This window comes from Nerophis ophidion, linkage group LG03, assembly GCF_033978795.1.
Source record: "Nerophis ophidion isolate RoL-2023_Sa linkage group LG03, RoL_Noph_v1.0, whole genome shotgun sequence".
Lineage (NCBI taxonomy): Eukaryota > Metazoa > Chordata > Actinopteri > Syngnathiformes > Syngnathidae > Nerophis > Nerophis ophidion.
In genome coordinates, this window is record NC_084613.1 from 86,543,666 (window position 1) to 86,567,390 (window position 23,725).

At 37.2% G+C, this 23,725-nt stretch overlaps 1 protein-coding gene across 2 annotated transcripts in view; it reads right to left on the reverse strand.

Annotated features, from left to right (window-relative positions):
• LOC133550173 (synaptosomal-associated protein 23-like) overlaps positions 1-23,725 on the reverse strand; it is a 45,240-nt gene that overhangs the window by 966 nt on the left and 20,549 nt on the right. For both annotated transcript variants that reach the window (XM_061896280.1, XM_061896279.1), the window contains exons 2-7: positions 18,341-18,452; positions 5,596-5,637; positions 5,467-5,515; positions 5,278-5,395; positions 3,056-3,229; positions 2,844-2,988 (exon numbers count right to left, since the gene is read on the reverse strand). In XM_061896280.1, the coding sequence (XP_061752264.1) occupies positions 2,844-2,988; positions 3,056-3,229; positions 5,278-5,395; positions 5,467-5,515; positions 5,596-5,637; positions 18,341-18,397 (585 nt within the window). In that variant the 5' untranslated portion in view covers positions 18,398-18,452. The remainder of the gene's footprint in view (positions 1-2,843; positions 2,989-3,055; positions 3,230-5,277; positions 5,396-5,466; positions 5,516-5,595; positions 5,638-18,340; positions 18,453-23,725) is intronic.

Genomic DNA, 23,725 nt, shown 5'->3' on the forward strand with positions numbered 1-23,725 from the left:
AAAAAATAATAAATAAATAAAAGAAAATAATCTCATCCTGCGATGAGGTGGCGACTTGTCCAGGGTGTACCCTGCCTTCCGCCCGATTGTAGCTGAGATAGGCGCCAGCGCCCCCCGCAACCCCGAAAGGGAATAAGCAGTAGAAAATGGATGGATGGATGGATAAAAAAAGTATATATATATATATATTATGCTCCACCAATGACTGAAAAAACAAAAAATAAATATAAAACCAATAAAAACAATATAAAAACAAATATGATTAAAAACTATCTTAAAGGGTAAAATCAATTAAAACAGTAAAATAGAAATCAAAGTGTATAAAAAACACAGAGGACAACAGAGGACCACACAACTCACGTAGTGTTAAAAGCCAAAGAATAAAAGTGGGTCTTAAGACGAGACTTAAAAAAGTCCACTGTGGAAGCAGTTCGAACGTGGAGGGGCAGAGTGTTCCAGAGCTTAGGGCCGACCACAGAGAAGGCCCTGTCTCCCCTGGTCTTAAGTCTGGTCTTGGGCACCACAAGCTGGAACTGGCTCTCGGACCTCAGAGCAGAATGTCAATTTGGATGAGGTCCGAGATATATTGAGTCCATGTAAAGATTTAAAAACAAACAGCAATGTTTTAAAATCAATTCTAGAATGAACAGGGAGCCAGTGCAAACTCTCAAGAATTGGGGTTCTATGCTGGCGTTTCCTGGCCCCTGTTAAAAGTCCTGCTGCCGCCTTCTGGACTAACTGCAACCGGGAGAGAGCTTTTTGGCTAATGCCAGCATAAAGTGCATTGCAGTAGTCCAGGCCACTTGAAATAAAAGCATGCACGACTTGTTCAAAAAGGTTAAAAGATAAAAACGGTTTAACCTTTACTAAAAGACGAAGGATATAAAAACACGATTTTAAAACGCCATTGACTTGTTTGTCTAGTTTAAAACCGCTGTCTTGAGGCAAAACAACTACTAGAAACAATGTTGCAATTAGAATTAAAAAAACAGGTCATAATCTTAAAATTTAACAAAAACATAGAATAAATCTAATTTTGTTGAGCAAAAAACGTACACAGTAAACCCTTGGTTGCTGTTAATTGAAAGATCCTGGTAATTTGTGGTAAATTAATTGAGAAGTAAGAATTATTATTAATGGAATATTTTCTTAACTAAATTATATAAAAAACAACTGTTTACAACCTTTTAAAAATGTTAATTTTTATATAAGAACTCTCTAAATTTCAAACCAGTCACCTTACGGTTGTGTTAATTAAATATGAGTTTTATTGATCCCACATATTATATGGGGGCGGCATGGCGTAGTACAGGGGCGCTCACACTTTTTCTGCAGGCGAGCTACTTTTCAATTGACCAAGTCGAGGAGATCTACCTCATTCCTATTTATAATTTATATTTATTTATTTATGAAAGAGACATTTTTGTTAACAAGTTAATGGTGTTTAATAATACAAGCATGTTTAACACACATAGATTCCTTTCTTTCATGAAGACAAGAATATAAGTTGGTGTATTACCTGATTCTGATAACTTACATTGATTGGAATTAGACAGTAATGATGATAACGTCCGCATTTTCAAATGGAGGAGAAAAAAAAGTCCTCCTTTCTGTCCAATACCACATGAAAGTGGTTGGATTTGGCATCTCATTTGTCCAACTTGCATACTCCTTTTTAAACACTTTGTTATGAGAGTAGCATATGTGTGTGGCCCTTTAATGTCTGGCAGCAGGTGAGTGACGTCAGTGAGTGTGCGGGTGGGCAAGCAAGTGAGAAAGCGGTCGCTGAGGGCGGGGGAGAAATACATTGGCATCAAACTCCGTAGCTTGCTAGCTTTCTGAGACTCTTATTTTGTTAGCACAGGCAGGATGAAACAGGTCTTTTATGGTGAAGACAGGAACTGTGCAGTCGGTCTTTAGAGTTTTGACAGTAGGTACGGAGTCTCTAGAAATAAAATGTGTTTCTCTGCGTCCGCCCTGTTAGTGATTGTTTTCTTAAATATGAGCTCGCAGCAGCCAGCGTCATCTCACAAGATCCTCGGGTGCCGAGAATGTCAAACAACTGACGAAAGTGAAGTCTTGGTATGATTGATGATTGCTCATTTTTATGTCTATTTTTTAATGCCTGGCTTGAGATCGACTGACACACCCTCCGAGATCGACATAATGCCCACCCCTGATCTAGTGCAACGTATATGTTTTTTCCCTTCTTTATTATGCATTTTCGGCAGGTGTGACTTATACTCCGGAGCGACTTATAATCCGAAAAATACATAATGTACACTCATTGTTACTACAATGCCATTAGTCATCTATTGTTACGTCCTTTTTGGGTGAAATAATCAATAAATGTCATCCCTCTTACACACATGGAAGAGGGATGTGTACTATGGCTATGAGTTGTTGTTGGGTTTTTTTTTCTTTTGGCCTCAGTCTGCACCCCCACTCCAGGGCCTAGGCTAAGACCGATTTTTTAATTTTATTTTAATCTTCTATTCCCCCCCCCTCCCCCCTTGTTTACCTGTATGTCATCTTTTTTGCTGGAAGCCGGCAGACCCGTCAGCGATCCTGTTCTGTCTCCCTGTAATGTTTGTCTGATCTTGAATGGGATTGTGCTGAAAATTGTAATTTTCCTGAAGGAACTCTCCTGACGGAATAAATAAAGTACTATCTATCTATCTATCTATCTACGTTGCACTTTTGGTGACGTTTTTTAAGAAAGTTGAAAAAATGAATGATTCATGTATTTTAATGAGCTGACGATGATATTTATTTTAATATTACGAACAAAGTGAGAAAGACGTCTTAATGAATTGTCTAAAAAGAAGTATAAAGTGGTTTACCTTGTCAGTGATGCGATCAATCTGAGTGTTTTGCTTGTCGATCTCAGTGCCCATGTCCATCGCCATGGTCTTCAGGTTGCCGATGATTCCGCCGACAACGTTCAGGTTGTCCTCCATCTCGTCCTCGCGGGCGTCGTTGGTTATCCTGCGGCGGCCGTGTTGTTGTTGAGAGTGCGCTCCGGACACGTGCTTTGAAAAGGCGTCGACCTCACCTCTTGATGTACGGGCCGGAGGGCGGCGGGGCGTTGACCTGACCCGCCTGGCCGTTACGCACGGCCGACGGCTGCCTCGACACCACCTTGGAACCGTCCGCGTGGCTGTCGGCGTCGCCTCCTCCGATGGCCCACGTGCGCTTGTATCGCGAGTCGTTCTCGATGGAGGTCACCCTGGATGAAGTGCGGAGCGTCAGAAGAACAATGCGACCGGCTGAAAGCGCTCGCACACGTTTTCCTACCTCACTTTTAGGTAATCATCAAAGAATCTTGTGCTTCAACGTGAGAGCATTGCGGGAACATCACTTGTCGTCATTACAACTTAAACAACCTTTTCAACCCACAACTACAGAAGAAACATATTGCTTTAAAAAAAGCATCCAACCCAATTCGAAAAATTAATAAAGATACAAACCCCGTTTCCATGAGTTGGGAAACTGTGTTAGATGTAAATATAAACAGAATACAATGATTTGCAAATCCTTTTCAAGCCATATTCAGTTGAATATGCTACAAAGACAACATATTTGATGTTCAAACTCAAACTTTCTTTTTTTGTTGTAAATAATAATTAACTTGGAATTTCATGGCTGCAACACGTGCCAAAGTAGTTGGGAAAGGGCATGTTCACCACTGTGTTACATCACCTTTTCTTTTAACAACACTCAATAAACGTTTGGGAACTGAGGAAACTAATTGTTGAAGCTTTGAAAGTGGAATTCTTTCCCATTCTTGTTTTATGTAGAGCTTCAGTCCTTCAACAGTCCGGGGTCTCCGCTGTCCTATTTTACGCTTCATAATGCGCCACACATTTTCCATGGGAGACAGGTCTGGACTGCAGGCGGGCCAGGAAAGTACCCGCACTCTGTTTTTATGAAGCCACGCTGTTGTAACACGTGCTGAATGTGGCTTGGCATTGGCTTGCTGAAATAAGCAGGGGCGTCCATGAAACAGACTTTGATGGCAGCATATGTTGTTCCAAAAGCTGTATGTACCTTTCAGCATTAATGGTGCCTTCACAGATGTGTAAGTTACCCATGCCTTGGGCACTAATGCACCCCCATACCATCACACATGCTGGCTTTTGAGCTTTGCGTCGATAACATTCTGGATGGTTCGCTTCAGCTTTGGTCCGGATGACACAATGTCGAATAATTCCAAAAACAATTTGAAATGTGGACTCGTCAGGCCACAGAACACTTTTCCACTTTGCGTCAGTCCATCTTAGATGATCTCGGGCCCAGAGAAGCCGGCGGCGTTTCTGAATGTTGTTGATAAATGGCTTTTGCTTTGCATAGTAGAGCTTTAACTTGCAATTACAGATGTAGCGACCAACTGTATTTATTGACAGTGGTTTTCTGAAGTGCTCCTGAGCCCATGTGGTGATATCCTTTAGAGATTGACGTCAGTTTTTGATACAGCGCCGTCTGAGGGATCAAAGGTCACTGTCATTCAATGTTGGTTTCCGGCCATGCCGCTTACATGGAGTGATTTCTCCAGATTCTCTGAACCTTTTGATGATATTATGGAGCGTAGATGTTGAAATCCCTAAATTTCTTGCAATTGCACTTTGAGAAAGGTTGTTCTTAAACTGTTTGACTATTTGCTCACGCAGTTGTGGACAAAGGGGTGTACCTCGCCCCATCCTTTCTTGTGAAACACTGAGCATTTTTTGGGAAGCTGTTTTTATAGCCAATCATGGCACCCACCTGTTCCCAATTAGCCTGCACACCTGTGGGATGTTCCAAATAAGTGTTTGATGAGCATTCCTCAACATTATCAGTATTTATTGCCACCTTCTGTCACGTGTTGCTGGCATCAAATTCTAAAGTTAATGATTATTTGCACAAAAACAATGTTTATCAGTTTGAACATCAAATATGTTGTCTTTGTAGCATATTCAACTGAATATGGCTTGAAAAGGATTTGCAAATCATTGTATTCTGTTTATATTTACATCAAACACAATTTCCCAACTCATATGGAAACGGGGTTTGTAAATAAACATTGGTTGATTGATTCAGTTTTGAGCTATATTGCCCAGTCCTAACAAGAACCCTAATAGTTTTTAACTACACACTGACCTCGGCAATGTGAAATGAAATTACAGCTCCACAAACCCTATTGTGGCGTGGAAACAGGAGTTCTGAACAATCCCCCGTTTAAAACGATCGTTACATTCTCCACTGAGTTGTGAAGCACAAAAAGAATGACCGGCGTACTTGTTACACGGGCAGATGCAGAGTCCGCAGCACTTGGAGAGGTCGGACAGGTTTTTCTCGGCCAACCTCATGTCCTGGTTGATCTGGTCCATGCCGTCCTCCACGCGGCTCAGCTGCTCTGAAACACGCCGTGCCGCGTCACAACACAAAGCATCTTTTCATGCACGGCAAAATGAGAAGAAGCTGCACCTCCTTGCTGGTCCAACATCACCAAGGTTTTGGTGCCCGTCTCCTTGCTCTAAAAATGGCAGCAACAAGATACAAATGTCAGACATCTACAGGCTGGGGGGGGAATGGAAACATATTTGTGGGGTTCACCTCCTCCGCCATCTGCAGCATCCTGCGTGTGCTTTCCAGCGACTGTGGACCAAGAAATGGAAGAAACAACATTTGGATGAATGCATAAGCATTAGTAGCATAAGCATAAGTAGAAGCATTTAAGTCTCATCTTAAAACTCATCTGTATACTCTAGCCTTTAAATAGACCTCCTTTTTAGACCAGTTGATCTGCCGCTTCTTTTCTTTTTTCTCCTATGTCCCCCCCTCCCTTGAGGAGGGGGTCCGGTCCGATGACCATGGATGAGGTACTGACTGTCCTGAGTCGAGACCCAGGATGGACCGCTCGCCTGTATCGGTTGGGGACATCTCTACGCTGCTGATCCGCTTGAGATGGTTTCCTGTGGACGGGACTCTCACTGCTGTCTTGGAGCCACTATGGATTGAACTTTCACAGTATCATGTTAGACCCGCTCGACAACCATTGCTTTCGGTCCCCTAGAGGGGGGGGGGGGGTTGCCCACATCTGAGGTCCTCTCCAAGGTTTCTCATAGTCAGCATTGTCACTGGCGTCCCACTGGATGTGAATTCTCCCTGCCCACTGGGTGTGAGTTTTCCTTGCCCTTTTGTGGGTTCTTCCGAGGATGTTGTAGTCGTAATGATTTGTGCAGTCCTTTGAGACATTTGTGATTTGGGGCTATATAAAGAAACATTGATTGATTGATTGATTGATAAGAAGTAGGGATGGGACTCTTAGGAATATTCCATCTGATTCCTGAGGTGACAATTCTATTTTGAATGATTCTCCATTCAAACACATTCTCACAATGTATTATTTGGTGAAACTTTTTCAAAACAGGTTACAGGTTGGGATGAACTCCTTCTGGATGCATGGAGATGGCCTAAAAACATGTTTTAAAAAATGGACTCATAAAAAAAAAATCAATAAATATTCTAAACCAGGGGTCGGGAACCTTTTTGGCTGAGAGAGCCATGAAAGCCAAATATTTCACAAAGTATTTAATAAATAAATAAATGGGTTGTACTTGTATAGCGCTTTTCAACCTTCAAGGTACTCAAAGCGCTTTGACACTACTTCCACATTTACCCATTCACACACTGATGGAGGGAGCTGCCATGCAAGGCGCCAACCAGCACCCATCAGGAGCAAGGGTGAAGTGTCTTGCTCAGGACACAACGGACGTGACGAGGTTGGTACTAGGTGGGGATTGAACCAGGGACCCTCGGGTTGCGCACGGCCACTCTCCCACTGCGCCACGCCGTCCCTAAGAGCCATATAACATTTTTCAACACTGAATACAACTAAATTTGTAGAGTATAACAAGTCTATTATTATTTTTAATAACATTGTTATTATAAAAGTTAAATAATACATATCAATCAATCAATCAATCAATCAATGTTTATTTATATAGCCCCAAATCACAAATGTCTCAAAGGACTGCACAAATCATTACGACTACAACATCCTCGGAAGAACCCACAAAAGGGCAAGGAAAACTCACACCCAGTGGGCAGGGAGAATTCACATCCAGTGGGACGCCAGTGACAATGCTGACTATGAGAAACCTTGGAGAGGACCTCAGATGTGGGCAACCCCCCCCCTCTAGGGGACCGAAAGCAATGGATGTCGAGCGGGTCTAACATGATACTGTGAAAGTTCAATCCATAGTGGCTCCAAGACAGCAGCGAGAGTCCCGTCCACAGGAAACCATCTCAAGCGGATCAGCAGCGTAGAGATGTCCCCAACCGATACAGGCGGTTATAATATATAATACTCCTTACCATTAATGCGACATCTTGAACAGGTGCGGTAGAAAACGGATGGTTGGATTAAAATGCATTAGAATGCTTTATAATATGAACGTTATTTTTGAAACTGTGATTACCAGCGGAACTATTCATTACTTATCGTGTTAAGCAATGTCAGCTAAGATTTATCTGAGAGCAATATGCGGTCATCTGGCTCTAGAGCCATAGGTTCCCTACCCCTGGTGTAAGCATTAGACACCTTTTTACCTGCACTCTGCCTCCCGCTGTTTCCCACATCTACAAAGCAATTAGCTACCGACTGCCACCTACTGATACGGAAGAGTATTACACGGTTACTCGGCATAGCTCGGTTGGTAGAGTGGCCGTACTAGCAACCTTAGGGTTCCAGGTTCGATTCCCGCTTCCGCCATCCTAGTCACTGCCGTTGTGTCCTTGGGCAAGACACTTTACACACCTGCCCCCAGTGCCACCCACACTGGTTTAAATGTAACTTATATATTTGGTGTCACGTTGTAAAGCGCTTTGAGTCACTAGAGCAAAGCGCTATATAAATATAATTATCTGAGAGCCATATGTAGTCATCAAAAGAGCCACAGGTTCCCTACCCCTGGTGTAAGCATTAGACACCTTTTTACCTGCACACTGCCTCCCGCTGTTTCCCACATCTACAAAGCAATTAGCTACCGACTGCCACCTACTGATACGGAAGAGTATTACACGGTTACTCGGCATAGCTCGGTTGGTAGAGTGGCCGTGCTAGCAACCTTAGGGTTCCAGGTTCGATTCCCTCTTCCGCCATCCTAGTCACTGCCGTGTCCTTGGGCAAGACACTTTACACACCTGCCCCCAGTGCCACCCACACTGGTTTAAATGTAACTTAGATATTTGGTGTCACTTTGTAAAGCGCTTTGAGTCACTAGAGCAAAGTGCTATATAAATATAATTATCTGAGAGCCATATGTAGTCATCAAAAGAGCCACAGGTTCCCTACCCTGTTCTAATCAATGTTTTTGTGCAAGTGTGATTTTTTTCAATGAGGAACATAAACAATCATGCAGGAAATTCTTCAAAGATGCACAGTCATCCCTCGCCCACTAAATGGGGACAAAAACAGAGTGGACGCATTGTAGGACCCGACCTGGAATGTCGTCTGTCCAGGTGAGTTACGCCCTCCTGTTTCTATTTCACGCAAGCAATTGCTAGCAAGCACAATAAGTCAACAAATTTATAACATTATTATTTCTATTATCACACATTCACTTGGCAGGTGCAGCACCTTGAAAAAAATAAAAGGTACAGCTACTTTCCTCTGAACTTTTGGCCTTTTTCACAAAATGTTAATTATGTTGCAAACAACACTTTTTACAATCATAATTTTGAGAAAATATATTTTAATCTTACAAGAATTAAAGTAGAACGTTGTAACGTTTTTACCTTAAGAGTTGAAAGGAATATTAACTAAAAATTTATTTGTTTTTTTAAATACAAAAATACTTACATTTATTATATTGTACTATAAATTACTTTGCATTTTACTAAAAAGAAAAAAAAAAATCATAATCTTACAAAAAATATTCAAAAGATAAACAATAGACGTAATGCCAAGTTTTTTCCATAATTTCTCAGTTTTCAGTATTTTCTAGTCTTTTTAAAAGGAAGTAATTGTTCGGACAAGTTGTTGCTTTTTTTAAGTACAATAAAAACATTTGGAATCAGAATAGTAATTTTAAATGCAAAGAAAAAAAATGTTTTGTTCAAACTTTGTGCAGCTGATATCAGCTTTAAAATATAAATATACAAAATAATAGTATTGCTACTTTCCTCTGAACTTTGAACCTTTTTCACAAAATATTAATTATGGTGAAAACAACACTTTTTACAATCATAATATTGAGAAAATATCTTGTAATCTTACAAGAATAAAAGTAGAACGTTCTAACGTTTTTACCTTAAGAGTTGAAAGGAATATTAACTAAAAATGTATTTAATGTTTTTTTAAATACAAAAATACTTACATTTATTATATTGTACTATAAATTACTTTGCATTTTACTAAAAAGAAAAAAAAAGTCATAATCTTGCAAAAAATATTCAAAAGATAAACAATAGACATAATGGCAAGAAAAAATACCAAATGTCAAAGTTTTTTCTATAATTTCTCAGTTTTCAGTATTTTCTAGTCTTTTTAAAAGTGAAGTGAATTGAAGTGAATTATATTTATATAGCGCTTTTTCTCAAGTGACTCAAAGCGCTTTACATAGTGAAACCCAATATCTAAGTTACATTTAAAGCAGTGTGGGTGGCACTGGGAGCAGGTGGGTAAAGTGTCTTGCCCAAGGACACAACGGCGGTGAATAGGTTGGCAGAAGCGGGAATTGAACCTGCAACCCTCAAGTTGCTGGCACGGCCACTCTACCAACCGATCTAAACCGGAAGTAATTGTTCGGAAAAGTTGGTGTTATTTTTAAGTACAATAAAAACATTTGGAATCAGAATAGTAATTTTAAATGCAAAGAAAAAAAATGTTTTGTTCAAACTTTGTGCCGCTGATATCAGCTTTAAAATATAAATATACAAAATATTAGTATTGCTACTTTCCTCTGAACTTTGGGCCTTTTTCATAAAATATGAATTATGGTGAAAACAACACTTTTTACAATCATAATTTTGAGAAAATATCTTGTAATTTTACAAGAATAAAAGTAGAACGTTCTAACGTTTTTACCTTAAGAGTTGAAAGGAATATTAACTAAAAATGTATTTAATGTTTTTTTAAATACAAAAATACTTACATTTATTATATTGTACTATAAATTACTTTGCATTTTACTAAAAAGAAAAAAAAAGTCATAATCTCACAAAAAATATTCAAAAGATAAACAATAGACGTAATGCCAAGTTTTTTCTATAATTTCTCAGTTTTCAGTATTTTCTAGTCTTTTTAAAAGGAAGTAATTGTTCGGACAAGTTGTTGCTTTTTTTAAGTACAATAAAAACATTTGGAATCAGAATAGTAATTTTAAATGCAAAGAAAAAAAATGATTTGTTCAAACTTTGTGCAGCTGATATCAGCTTTAAAATATAAATATACAAAATAATAGTGTTGCTACTTTCCTCTGAACTTTGAACCTTTTTCACAAAATATTAATTACGGTGCAAACAACACTTTTTACAATCATAATTTTGAGAAAATATCTTGTAATCTTACAAGAATAAAAGTAGAACGTTCTAACGTTTTTACCTTAAGAGTTGAAAGGAATATTAATTAAAAATGTATTAAATGTTTTTTTAAATACAAAAATACTTACATTTATTATATTGTACTATAAATTACGTTGCATTTCACTAAAAAGAAAAAAAAAGTCATAATCTTACAAAAAATATTCAAAAGATAAACAATAGACGTAATGCCAAGTTTTTTCCATAATTTCTCAGTTTTCAGTATTTTCTAGTCTTTTTAAAAGGAAGTAATTGTTCGGACAAGTTGTTGCTTTTTTTAAGTACAATAAAAACATTTGGAATCAGAATAGTAATTTTAAATGCAAAGAAAAAAAATGATTTGTTCAAACTTTGTGCAGCTGATATCAGCTTTAAAATATAAATATACAAAATAATAGTATTGCTACTTTCCTCTGAACTTTGGGCCTTTTTCATAAAATATGAATTATGGTGAAAACAACACTTTTTACAATCATAATTTTGAGAAAATATCTTGTAATCTTACAAGAATAAAAGTAGAACGTTCTAACGTTTTTACCTTAAGAGTTGAAAGGAATATTAACTAAGAATGTATTTAATGTTTTTTTAAATACAAAAATACTTACATTTATTATATTGTATTATAAATTACTTTGCATTTTACTAAAAAGAAAAAAAAAGTCATAATCTTGCAAAAAATATTCAAAAAATAAACAATAGACATAATGCCAAGAAAAAATACCAAATGTCAAAGTTTTTTCTACAATTTCTCAGTTTTCAGTATTTTCTAGTCTTTTTAAAAGGAAGTAATTGTTCGGAAAAGTTGGTGTTATTTTTAAGTACAATAAAAACATTTGGAATCAGAATAGTAATTTTAAATGCAAAGAAAAAAAATGTTTTGTTCAAACTTTGTGCAGATGATATCAGCTTTAAAATATAAATATACAAAATATTAGTATTGCTACTTTTCTCTGAACTTTTGGCCTTTTTCACAAAATGTTAATTATGGTGAAAACAACACTTTTTACAATCATAATATTGAGAAAATATCCTGTAATCTTACAAGAATAAAAGTAGAACGTTCTAACGTTTTTACCTTAAGAGTTGAAAGGAATATTAATTAAAAATGTATTAAATGTTTTTTTAAATACAAAAATACTTACATTTATTATATTGTACTATAAATTACGTTGCATTTCACTAAAAAGAAAAAAAAAGTCATAATCTTACAAAAAATATTCAAAAGATAAACAATAGACGTAATGCCAAGTTTTTTCTATAATTTCTCAGTTTTCAGTATTTTCTAGTCTTTTTAAAAGGAAGTAATTGTTCGGAAAAGTTGGTGTTATTTTTAAGTACAATAAAAACATTTGGAATCAGAATAGTAATTTTAAATGCAAAGAAAAAAAATGTTTTGTTCAAACTTTGTGCAGCTGATATCAGCTTTAAAATATAAATATACAAAATAATAGTATTGCTACTTTCCTCTGAACTTTTGGCCTTTTTCACAAAATTTTATTTATGTTGCAAACAACACTTTTTACAATCATAATTTTGAGAAAATATCTTGTAATCTTACAAGAATTAAAGTAGAACGTTCTAACGTTTTTACCTTAAGAGTTGAAAGGAATATTAACTAAGAATGTATTTAATGTTTTTTTTAAATACAAAAATATTTACATTTATTATATTGTACTATAAATACTTTGCATTTTACTAAAAAGAAGAAAAAAAATCATAATCTTACAAAAAAATTTTCAAAAAATAAACAATAGACGTAATGCCAAGAAAAAATACCAAATGTCAAAGTTTTTTCTATAATTTCTCAGTTTTCAGTATTTTCTAGTCTTTTTAAAAGGAAGTAATTGTTCGGAAAAGTTGGTGTTATTTTTAAGTACAATAAAAACATTTGGAATCAGAATAGTAATTTTAAATGCAAAGAAAAAAAATGTTTTGTTCAAACTTTGTGCAGCTGATATCAGCTTTAAAATATAAATATACAAAATATTAGAATTGCTACTTTCCTCTGAACTTTGGGCCTTTTTCACAAAATATTAATTATGTAGCTAACAACGCTTTTCCCGATCCCAATTTTGAGAAAATAACTCGTAATCTTACAAGATTACGAGTCGAAAAAAATATATAAATTCAACAAATAAGTATAACTAATAAACTATTGTACAATTTTGTCGAAATTCTTACACAAAAAAACGTACATTTATTATATTGTTAAATAAATTATATATATTTTTCCAAAATAAACAATATTTATATCATAATCTTACAAGAATGAATTAATCTTAATACTAAAAGTCGCACTAGGATCAGATTTTTAAAAACACAATAACATATGTAATATCAAGAGAAACAAACACAATTTTGACAAAAAATAGTTTTACCCGAAAAAATTCAGTATATTCTATTCTTAGTAAAAGGTAATAATTATAAGGATTAAAAAATATATATATAATGAGGCAAACTTGATGTAATCAGTATAGTCATTTTTTTTTATGAATATTTGGCTGTCATTCTGAAAGTCTTTGAAAAAGAGTTACCATGGGAAGACGTTTTTCTTAAAAAATGAAATTATACGACAATAAATGTAATACCTTACAAGTAAAAAAATTTTTTTATAATTGAGAACAAAAGTATTTATTATGAAGGAAAAATGTAAAATCAAATATGATTTTTTTTAAGTCAGATTTTATATTATGTCCCTAATATGGTTGCTAGAGTGTGCAAACAATTAATAGAAAAGTGAACATTTATTGGTAAGACTTTTAGCTGATTAGGATTTTGGATGACACACAAACACACACAATAATCGTTGCAAAAGAATTGTGCACACACAGGAAGGCAAAAACACTTCCTTAAATACCCAGTTTGAGTTTTAGTAGCATTTTGGATTGAGTTGTTTCAATATGAACATTTCTTCATCTAATATTCTCACAGGAAATGACAAGTGTTATGAAGCCTGTGAGAAAATAAACAAACAAATACAATGCAGCTTGCCTCAGTCTTAATTTGACAGAAAAATCAATGTCCAAATGTATTAAAAAATTATAATTGTCCTAATAAAATCAGATACAGAACAGAATATAAATAATATTGATAAAATATCAAAATAACGGTAAAATGTGTAGAAAAAACAATCTAACATCTTAGTCTTTTTTTGTCAAATTCTTGTGTCATTTCTAGCCTGAAGTAAGCTATTTGGCAGCTAAAAAATACTGTATGTATTTATGAAATAATTGTGAGTTTACCCAAAGTGAGGCCCTCCTTGGCAGGTGTGGCAGAAAGAAGCAAGGAAGAGAAAAATAAACATTTGCAGATTATATCACACACACAAAGAGGAAAAGAGAAGTGACAGTGTGGAGCTAAGAGACTTAAAAGAGTAGAAAATATTTAAAAGTCATTCATTGATATCAACTATCTGACCACACAAATGTATTACCTTGTGTTGTTTCGCAGGCAACATTTAACCAATGTTCAACAATCCAATGTTAGCTTGCTTCTAAAGGGGTGACAACTTGGAGTGCTTCAGTACAACCTTTTCACTTTTAAAACCGATATTGAAGCCCTGGGATATTGGCCGATAGCGATATTGATCTGATATGATATGAGCAGGAATGCTACATACTTTATTTTTTTAGTGTGGAAGTGAGAAAATAAAGTACCGTATTTTTCGGAATATAAATCAATCCGGAGTATAAATCGCACCTGCCGAAAATGCATAATAAAGAAGAAAAAAACATATATAAGTCGCACTGGAGTATAAGTCGCATTTTTGGGGGAAATTTATTTGATAAAACCCAACACCGAGAATAGATATTTGAAAGGCAATTTAAGATAAATGAAGACTAGTGAACAACAGGCTGAATAAGTGTAGGTTATATGAGGCATAAATAACCAACTGCTATGTTAACCTAACATATTATGGTAAGAGTCATTCAAATAACTAGAACATATAGAACATGCTATACCTTTACCAAACTATCTCTCACTCATAATCCATAAATCCCATGAAATCTTATACGTCTAGTCTCTTACGTGAATGAGATAAATAATATTATTGCATATTTTACGGTAATGTGTTAATAATTTCACATATAAGTCGCTCCTGAGTATAAGTCGCACCCCCGGCCAAACTATGAAAAAAAACTGCGACTTATAGTCCGAAAAATATGGTAGTTTTATTTTGTAAGAAAAAAATTATAAAAACAGACATTATGTATGTTCAAAAACAAAACAGTTTCAGCTTTGCGTTACATTGTATTTTTCAGAGTATAAATCGCACCTGCCGAAAATGCATAACAAATAAGGGAAAAAACATATAAGTCGCACTGGAGTATAAGTCGCATTTTGGGGGAAATTTATTTGATAAAACCCAACGCCAATAATAGACATTTGAAAGGCAATTTAAAAATAAAGAATAGTGAACAACAGGCTGAATAAGTGTAGGTTATATGAGGCATAAATAAGCAACTGCTATGTTAACCTAACATATTATGGTAAGAGTCATTCAAATAACTATAACATATAAAACATAAAATGAGAACCGGAATGAGAATCAGCACCTCCAAGTCAGAGTCCATGGTTCTCGCCCGGAAAAGGGTGGAGTGCCATCTCCGGGTTGGGGAGGAGACCCTGCCCCAAGTGGAGGAGTTCAAGTACCTAGGAGTCTTGTTCACGAGTGAGGGAAGAGTGGATCGTGAGATCGACAGGCGGATCGGTGCGGCGTCTTCAGTAATGCGGACGTTGTATCGATCCGTTGTGGTGAAAAAGGAGCTGAGCCGGAAGGCAAAGCTCTCAATTTACCGGTCGATCTACGTTCCCATCCTCACCTATGGTCATGAGCTTTGGGTCATGACCGAAAGGATAAGATCACAGGTACAAGCGGCCCAAATGAGTTTCCTCCCTTAGAGATAGGGTGAGAAGCTCTGCCATCCGGGAGGAACTCAAAGTAAAGCCGCTGCTCCTCCACATGGAGAGGAGCCAGATGAGGTGGTTCGGGCATCTGGTCAGGATGCCACCCGAACGCCTCCCTAGGGAGGTGTTTAGGGCACGTCCAACCGGTAGGAGGCCACGGGGAAGACCCAGGACACGTTGGGAAGACTATGTCTCCCGGCTGGCCTGGGAACGCCTCGGGATCCCCCGGGAAGAGCTGGACGAAGTGACTGGGGAGAGGGAAGTCTGGGTTTTCCTGCTTAGGCTGCTGCCCCCGCGACCCGACCTCGGATAAGCGGAAGAAGATGGATGGATGGATGTAGAACATGCTATACCTTTACCAAACAATCGCTAAATCCCATGAAATCTTATACGTCTAGTCTCTTACGTGAATGAGCTAAATAATATTATTTGATATTTTACGGTAATGTGTTAATAATTTCACACATAAGTCACAACCCTGAGCAAAATATTAAAAAAACTGTGACTTATAGTCAGAAAAATACGGTACTTATTTTCAAACGGGATACATTTAGTTTACAAATTAAATGTTTTTTCTCAAATTTAGTACGAGAGTTTCTTTATTTGTTCACAATAAGCTCAAATGATGAGTTTAGTTTTTGGGGCAGTACTTGCAAACTTATAAGACTAGCGACGGCATTGGCAAACTTATGTTTAGGTTAGAGCTGGGCGATATTGCCTTTTTTTAATACCGCGATATTTTCAGGCCATAACGCGATGTACGATATATTTCTCGGTATTTTGCCTTAGCCTTAAATGAACACTTGATACATATAATCACAGCAGTATGATGATTCTATGTGTCTACATTAAAACATTCTTCTTCATACTGCATTAATATATGCTACTTTTTAACTTTCATGCAGAGAGGGAAATCACAACTAAGTCAATTGACCAAAACTGTATTTATTAAAGGGGAACATTATCACAATTTCAAAAGGGTTAAAAACAATAAAAATCAGTTCCCAGTGGCTTCTTGTATTTTTTGAAGTTTTTTTCAAAATTTTACCGGTCTCGGAATATCCCTAAATAGAGCTTTAAAGTGCCTTATTTTCGGCTCTCTGCCAAGACACTGGCCATTTCCCTGTGACGTCACACAGTGCTGCCAATGTAAACAAACAATGGGAATACCACAGCAAGATATAGCGACATTAGCTCGGATTCAAACTCGGATTTCAGCGACTTAAGCGATTCAACAGATTACGCATGAAACAGATGGTTGGAGTATGAAAATATTGAAGAAGAAACTGAAGCTATTGAGCGAATAGCTATTGACGCTATTCATAGCCATAGCATGGCCGAATAGCTGCGTTAGCATCACCGGTAAAATGTGCGGACCAAACCATCAGGACTTTCGCATCTCGTGACACTGGAGCAACTTAAATTCGTCGATTGGTAAGTGTTTGTTTCGCATTAAATGTGGGTGGGAGGAAACGTAATATAGTTGCAAATGCATCTGCAGGTTATCCATACATCTCTGTTCCATGTCTGCTTTAGCACCGCCGGTAAATAGCATGTTAGCATCGATTAGCATAGCATGTTAGCATCGATTAGCTGGCAGTCAAAATCAACAAAACTCACCTTTGTGATTTCGTTGACTATCGTAGCAAATGCATTTGCAGGTTATCCATACATCTCTGTGCCATGTCTGCCTTAGCATCGCCGGTCAAATGTGGAGACACTCTGGCACATTCAGTGGGGGTCTGGCGGCAGACACTTTGGCATCTTCGGGCCAGTGGTGCAACTTGAATCCCTCCCTGTTAGTGTTGTTACACCCTCCGAAAACACACCGTCGAGGCATGATGTCTCCAAGGTTCCAAAAAATAGTCCAAAAAACGGAAAATAACAGAGCTGAGACCCGGTGTTTGTAATGTGTTGAAAATGAAAATGGCGGTTGTGTTACCTCGGCGACGTCACATTCTGACGTCATCGCTTCCAGCGCGGTAAACAGAAAGGCGTTTAATTCGCCAAAATTCACCCATTTAGAGTTCGGAAATCAGTTAAAAAAATAGATGGCCTTTTTTCTGCACCATCAAGGTATATATTGACGCTTACATAGGTCTGCTGATAATGTTCCCCTTTAAAGTTATTAGCAGGTGACTTTTCAAATGATGCTACATATTAGCAGTAATGCTACTTTTGGTAGCAACGCTTGTGCCCCACACTTGACAAATCAAAGTTGTCTATTCGACATATTCCACTTGAAGCCGAACCACCGCCAGACGATGGACCCCCTGCTGTTTTTGTTGGGAATTAATTCTTCCTTCATTTGTTACGAGATTCGCACCTTACGTCTCTCGCAACAACCCGCTAGCATCACAGCTAATGTTAGCCACGCCGCTACCTCTCTGCTGGGCGAGGGCATATACGTATGTGACGTATGTAAGAAGGTGCGCCTGCTTGTCTCTGAGAAAGAGCGAGGAGAGTCTGTAGTGTAAAGCCCGCATCTAAATCAACTGCGTGAGAACGTCTACTTGAATATTACGATATATTAATTTTCTATATCGCACAGAGACAAACCCGTGATATATCGCCCAGCCCTAGTTAAGGTAGAGTATTTGAATTAGACAGACTAGTGATAAAGGCATGTTTCCAAGTGTCCTTCACTTGTAAGAACAAACCTCTTAAGAAGAAGCATCTTTTAAACACAAGGAGTTCAATGAATGAATGTCAGCGTTGACCAAAGAGACACAACCCAGCCTCGCAGGATGTTGTAAATATTAATAAGGAACATGAATATATTAGTAAGTGTAGAATTATTTAAAAAGCTATTATATGAAAAAGAAAAAAGGAATAATGTAAAGTCTATTGGGTGGACTCAGCGTACCTCATCGGTCACTTGGTTGGCCCTGGCGGCGATCTGCTCCACTGTCATGTTGTCCATGTTGATGTCCTGTTTGGACGCTCCTCCCGTGGCACCGAGCTCGATATTCTGCGGCCTGAAAAACAACAGCACGATTTTTTTTTTTTTTTTTTGTAATGTGGAATTAGGTAGGTCAGGAGTGTACAAACTACCCTCCAATGTGTTTGGGGCGGCCCGTGAGACCTCACAATTTTAACAAGAAGATTGTGAGGTCTGTACTTTATCCTCAATTGATTCCTCTGCAAACTGGTTTGAATTGGGAAGTTTTAGCAGACCTCATGTGGACGTCGATGGAATCACAAGTTTGTTTTCAGCATTATTACATATGACTCAATCCAAACAACTTACCGCACTCATGGTGTAAATTAACTTATAACCAACAAAGAAAGTCAAGTCACGGTCAGAGGTGGGTAGTAACGCGCTACATTTACTCCGTTACATCTACTTGAGTAACTTTTGGGATAAATTGTACTTCTAAGAGTAGTTTTTATGCAACATACTTTTACTTGAGTATATTTATAGAGAAGAAACGCTACTTTTACTGCGCTCCATTTATCTGCAATCAGGTCGCTACTCGCTACTTTTTTTTTATGGATCTGTTAATGCACGCTTTGTTTGTTTTGTTTTTGTCAGACACACATTCAAAGTAGGAACTACGCATGCCTGCGTTTCACCAATCACATGCAGTCACTGGTGACGTTGGACCAATCAAACAGAGCCAGGCGGTCACATGACTGTCACACGTAGAACCCGACATGTTGAAAAACTTATTAGGGTGTTACCATTTAGTGGTCAATTGTACGGAATATGTACTGTACTGTGTAATCTACTAATATAAGTTTCAATCCATCAATCAAAAGTGTAAAGGAAGACACGTTTTATTTCAACCGTACTTCCCATCAAAAGCCTAAAGACTGATCGCACAGTTCCTGTCTTCACAATAAAAGCGCCGCTCCATCACGCCTGCGCTAACAAAATAAGAGTCTCCGAAAGCCAGCGCAAACAAGCTAGCAAGCTACGGAGTTTGCCGCCAATGTATTTCTTGTAAAGTGTATAAAAACGAAAATGGAAGCTGGACAAATAAGATGCCAAAAACCAACCACTTTCATGATGTATTAGACAGGAAGGAGGAACTTTTTTTCTCCTCCATTTGAAAACCGGGACGTTATCAGCACTATACTATCTGATTCCAATCAATGCAAGTCATCAGAATCAGGTAATACACCAACTTATATTCTTGTCTTCATGAAAGATAGGAATCTATATGTTAAACATGCATGTATATTCATTAAAACACCTTTAACATGTCAACAAAAACGGCAAAATAAATAAATATAAATTATATACTGTATATATAAATGTATGTACATATATATATGTATATATATATATATGTGTGTGTATGTATATATGAGGTAAATCACCTCGACTTGGTCATTTATTAAGTAATTGATTAACGTTGAAAAACTTATTGGGGTGTTACCATTTAGTGGTCAATTGTACAGAATATGTACTGTACTGCAATCTACTAATAAAAGTTTCAATCAATCAATCAATAGATGCCTACTGAGCCTATGGTGCTGTTGAGTTATTGTGGCTCAATTTGCCTTAATTTTTTTTTTTTTTTATGTATTATTATTTAATATATAATAATGTTTTAGTTGCTTAAGAGATATTCCTGGCTCTGAATTTGCTCATTGCTATTTTTATGTTTTTGTGCATTATTTGTTGCCGTAATCATTAAACAAACAGGTTACTCATCAGTTACTCAGTACTTGAGTAGTTTTTTCACAACATACTTTTTACTTTTACTCAAGTAAATATTTGAGTGACTACTCCTTACTTTTACTTGAGTAATAAATCTCTAAAGTAACAGTACTCTTACTTGAGTACAATTTCTATCTACTCTACCCACCACTGGTCAGGGTCGTACATAACACACATCCTTCTCAGTGAACTTTGTGGACATTATAAACATGCATATATAATTTGAAATGACTCCATTAGAGTGCATGATGGGTAATATATGCAAGACACTTTCTCAGAACTTCCCCATTTTTGGCGCATTTTGGCTATTTGATATTTCTGAATTATTACAAAACTTTAAAGGAAGTGGTCATTGAAGTAACCAAGGTAAGATATAAACTTTCACATACTCTTAATATTAAATGTTTTATCCTTTATACTTCATATTGCATTGCCATCAGTCTGAGGTGATGGCAATATACTGTATATACAAACATACACATTTTCTCTCTCTCTCTTTCTCTCTCGCTCTTGTCCAATACGGCCCTCGAGTCAAAAAGTTAGGACATACCAGAGGAACAAACCCAGTTTCCATATGAGTTGGGAAATTGTGTTAGATGTAAATATAAACAGAATACAATGATTTGCAAATCCTTTTCAAGCCATATTCAGTTGAATATGCTACAAAGACAACATATTTGATGTTCAAACTGATAAACTTTATTTATTTTTTTGCAAATAATCATTAACTTTAGAATTTGATGTCAGCAACACATCACAAAGAAGTTGGGAAAGGTGTCAATAAATACTGATAAAGTTGAGGAATGCTCATCAAACACTTATTTGGAACATCCCACAAGTGTGCAGGCTAATTGGGAACAGGTGGGTGCCATGATTGGGTATAAAAACAGCTTCCCAAAAAATGCTCAGTCTTTCACAAGAAAAGATGGGGCGAGGTACACCCCTTTGTCCACAACTGCGTGAGCAAATAGTCAAACAGTTTAAGAACAACATTTCTCAAAGTGCAATTGCAAGAAATTTAGGGATTTCAACATCTACGGTCCATAATAACATCAAAAGGTTAAGAGAATCTGGAGAAATCACTCCACGTAAGCGGCATGGCCGGAAACCAACATTGAATGACCGTGACCTTCGATCCCTCAGACGGTACTGTATCAAAAACCGACATCAATCTCTAAAGGATATCACCACATGGGCTCAGGAACACTTCAGAAAACCTCTGTCACTAAATACAGTTTGTTGCTACATCTGTAAGTGCAAGTTAAAGCTCTACCATGCAAAGCAAAAGCCATTTATCAACAACATCCAGAAACGGCACCGGCTTCTCTAGGCCTGAGATCATCTAAGATGGACTGATGCAAAGTGGAAAAGTGTTCTGTGGTCTGAGGAGTCCACATTTAAAATTGTTTTGGGAAATATTCGACATTGTGTAATCCAGACCAAAGGAGAAGCGAACCATCCAGACTGTTATCGACGCAAAGATCTGTGTAGGCACCATTAATACTGAAAGGTACATACAGGTTTTGGAACAACATATGCTGCCATCTAAGCGCTATCTTTTTCATGGACGCCCCTGCTTATTTCAGCATGACAATGCCAAGCCACATTCAGCACGTGTTACAACAGCGTGAATTTGTAAAAAAAAAAAAAAAAAAAAAAGAGTGCGGGTACTTTCCTGGCCCGCCTGCAGTCCAGACCTGTCTCCCAATCGAAAATGTGTGGCGCATTATGAAGCGTAAAATACAACAGCGGAGACCCCGGACTGTTGAACAACTGAAGCTCTACATTAAAAAAAAAATGGGAAAGAATTCCACTTTCAAAGTTTCAACAATTAGTTTCCTCAGTTCCCAAACGTTTATTGAGTGTTGTTAAACGAAAAGGTGATGTAACACAGTGGTGAACATGCCCTTTCCCAACTACTTTGGTACGTGTTGCAGCCATGAAATTCTAAGTTAATTATCATTTGCAAGAAAAAAAAAAAATTTAATGAGTTTGAACATCAAATATGTTGTCTTTGTAGCATATTCAACTGAATATGGGTTGAAAAGGATTTGCAAATCATTGTATTCTGTTTATATTTACATCTAACACAATTTCCCAACTCATATGGAAACGGGGTTTGTAGGTTATTCTCCGCCAACAAACAAAACAAACATGTTTTGTTGCAAGATTGTGAAATGAGACAAATACGTAGAAAAGCAAGAGGATGATGTAAACAGAAGAGAACGTATTGTTCCCTGGAGGATTTGTCAAGATAACAATACATGACAAGAAGAAGCAGGTGTGGACTGCAGTCACAAGACTGAAGACTGGCAGGTGAAACTTTATGAAGTTTTTATGACACATCAGCATTTTTGCAGAAGTAAAAAAAAAGCTTCCTTCCAGGCATAAGACTGAGTTAACTTTGTTCTTGTAAATGACAAGGTTAAAAGGTCCAGATTACGAAAAAGTATTGTCTTAATGATGTCCGAACAAAACCGAAGATGGAAAAAGAGAAATCTACTTGTTTGCACCACTTTTGAAGAAAAGGGTCATGCAAACGTACATTTTTAATGGTTTGGGTTTTCATGACATTAAGAAAAAACAGAGCTGTATCCTGAACTTTTTCCCTAGGAGCACAGGTGCTTCTAAATGAACAATTTAGGAACAATCAATCAATCAATCAATGTTTACTTATATAGCCCTAAATCACTAGTGTCTCAAAGGGCTGCACAAACCACTACAACATCCTCGGTAGGCCCACATAAGGGCAAGGAAAACAAGATGATTATTTTTTTTATTATTATTATCATGCAAACAACGTACACAGTAACATACATGTACAACACAGTGTTCAGGCTTTCCCCCCAGATTGCCAATATACCTGTGGCGGTGTGTGTGTGTGTGTGTGTGTGGGTGAGGGGGATTTAACAGTATTGTAGATAGCGCGGTATTGCGGTTTCAAAATCTTATCAATTATGCCGTGAAGCGTGACGGTATCAAACGAAAACTTGGCGAGTGTAGCTTTTTTCTGGCATTTTTGCGGGTCTGAAAATAAACTGCATCTCTCAGAAGCCTCTGCCAGACCGCAATGTGGGGGCTGGAAGCCCCATAAGGTGGAGAGGAAGAGGAAGAGGAAGCAGGAGGTGAAGTGTGTTCCTTTTCGGACATTGAGGAACCAACATAAGCTGGCTGAACCCGAGCCCAAAGCTAAGACAAAGACTTATAAACTCTACCCTGCAGACTGCAAATAAGCTGTATGATGACACTATCTAATTAAATAAGTAATACAGTCATATATCAGAATGCTAATAGTTTTGTTTTGTGTATAAAATACTGTCTGTTCTTTTCATTTTTTATTTTTGTTGGTTTGATATTTATTGTAAAGTTCAGCAGTTTTTTCAGTGGGGCTTTGGCTCCACTGCAAGCATGAATTAATAAAGTCAAGTCAAATAGATGGTAGGAATTGCTTTTTTCTAAATCCTAATAACTGTTTGAGTTATGTTGCTAACAAGCAGACCCTGGCGAAAACAGAACACCTGTGGTGCAGGTAATATGTGCCACGTTTGTCCCGAGTGATCCAAGCCAAAACAGACTCGGTCG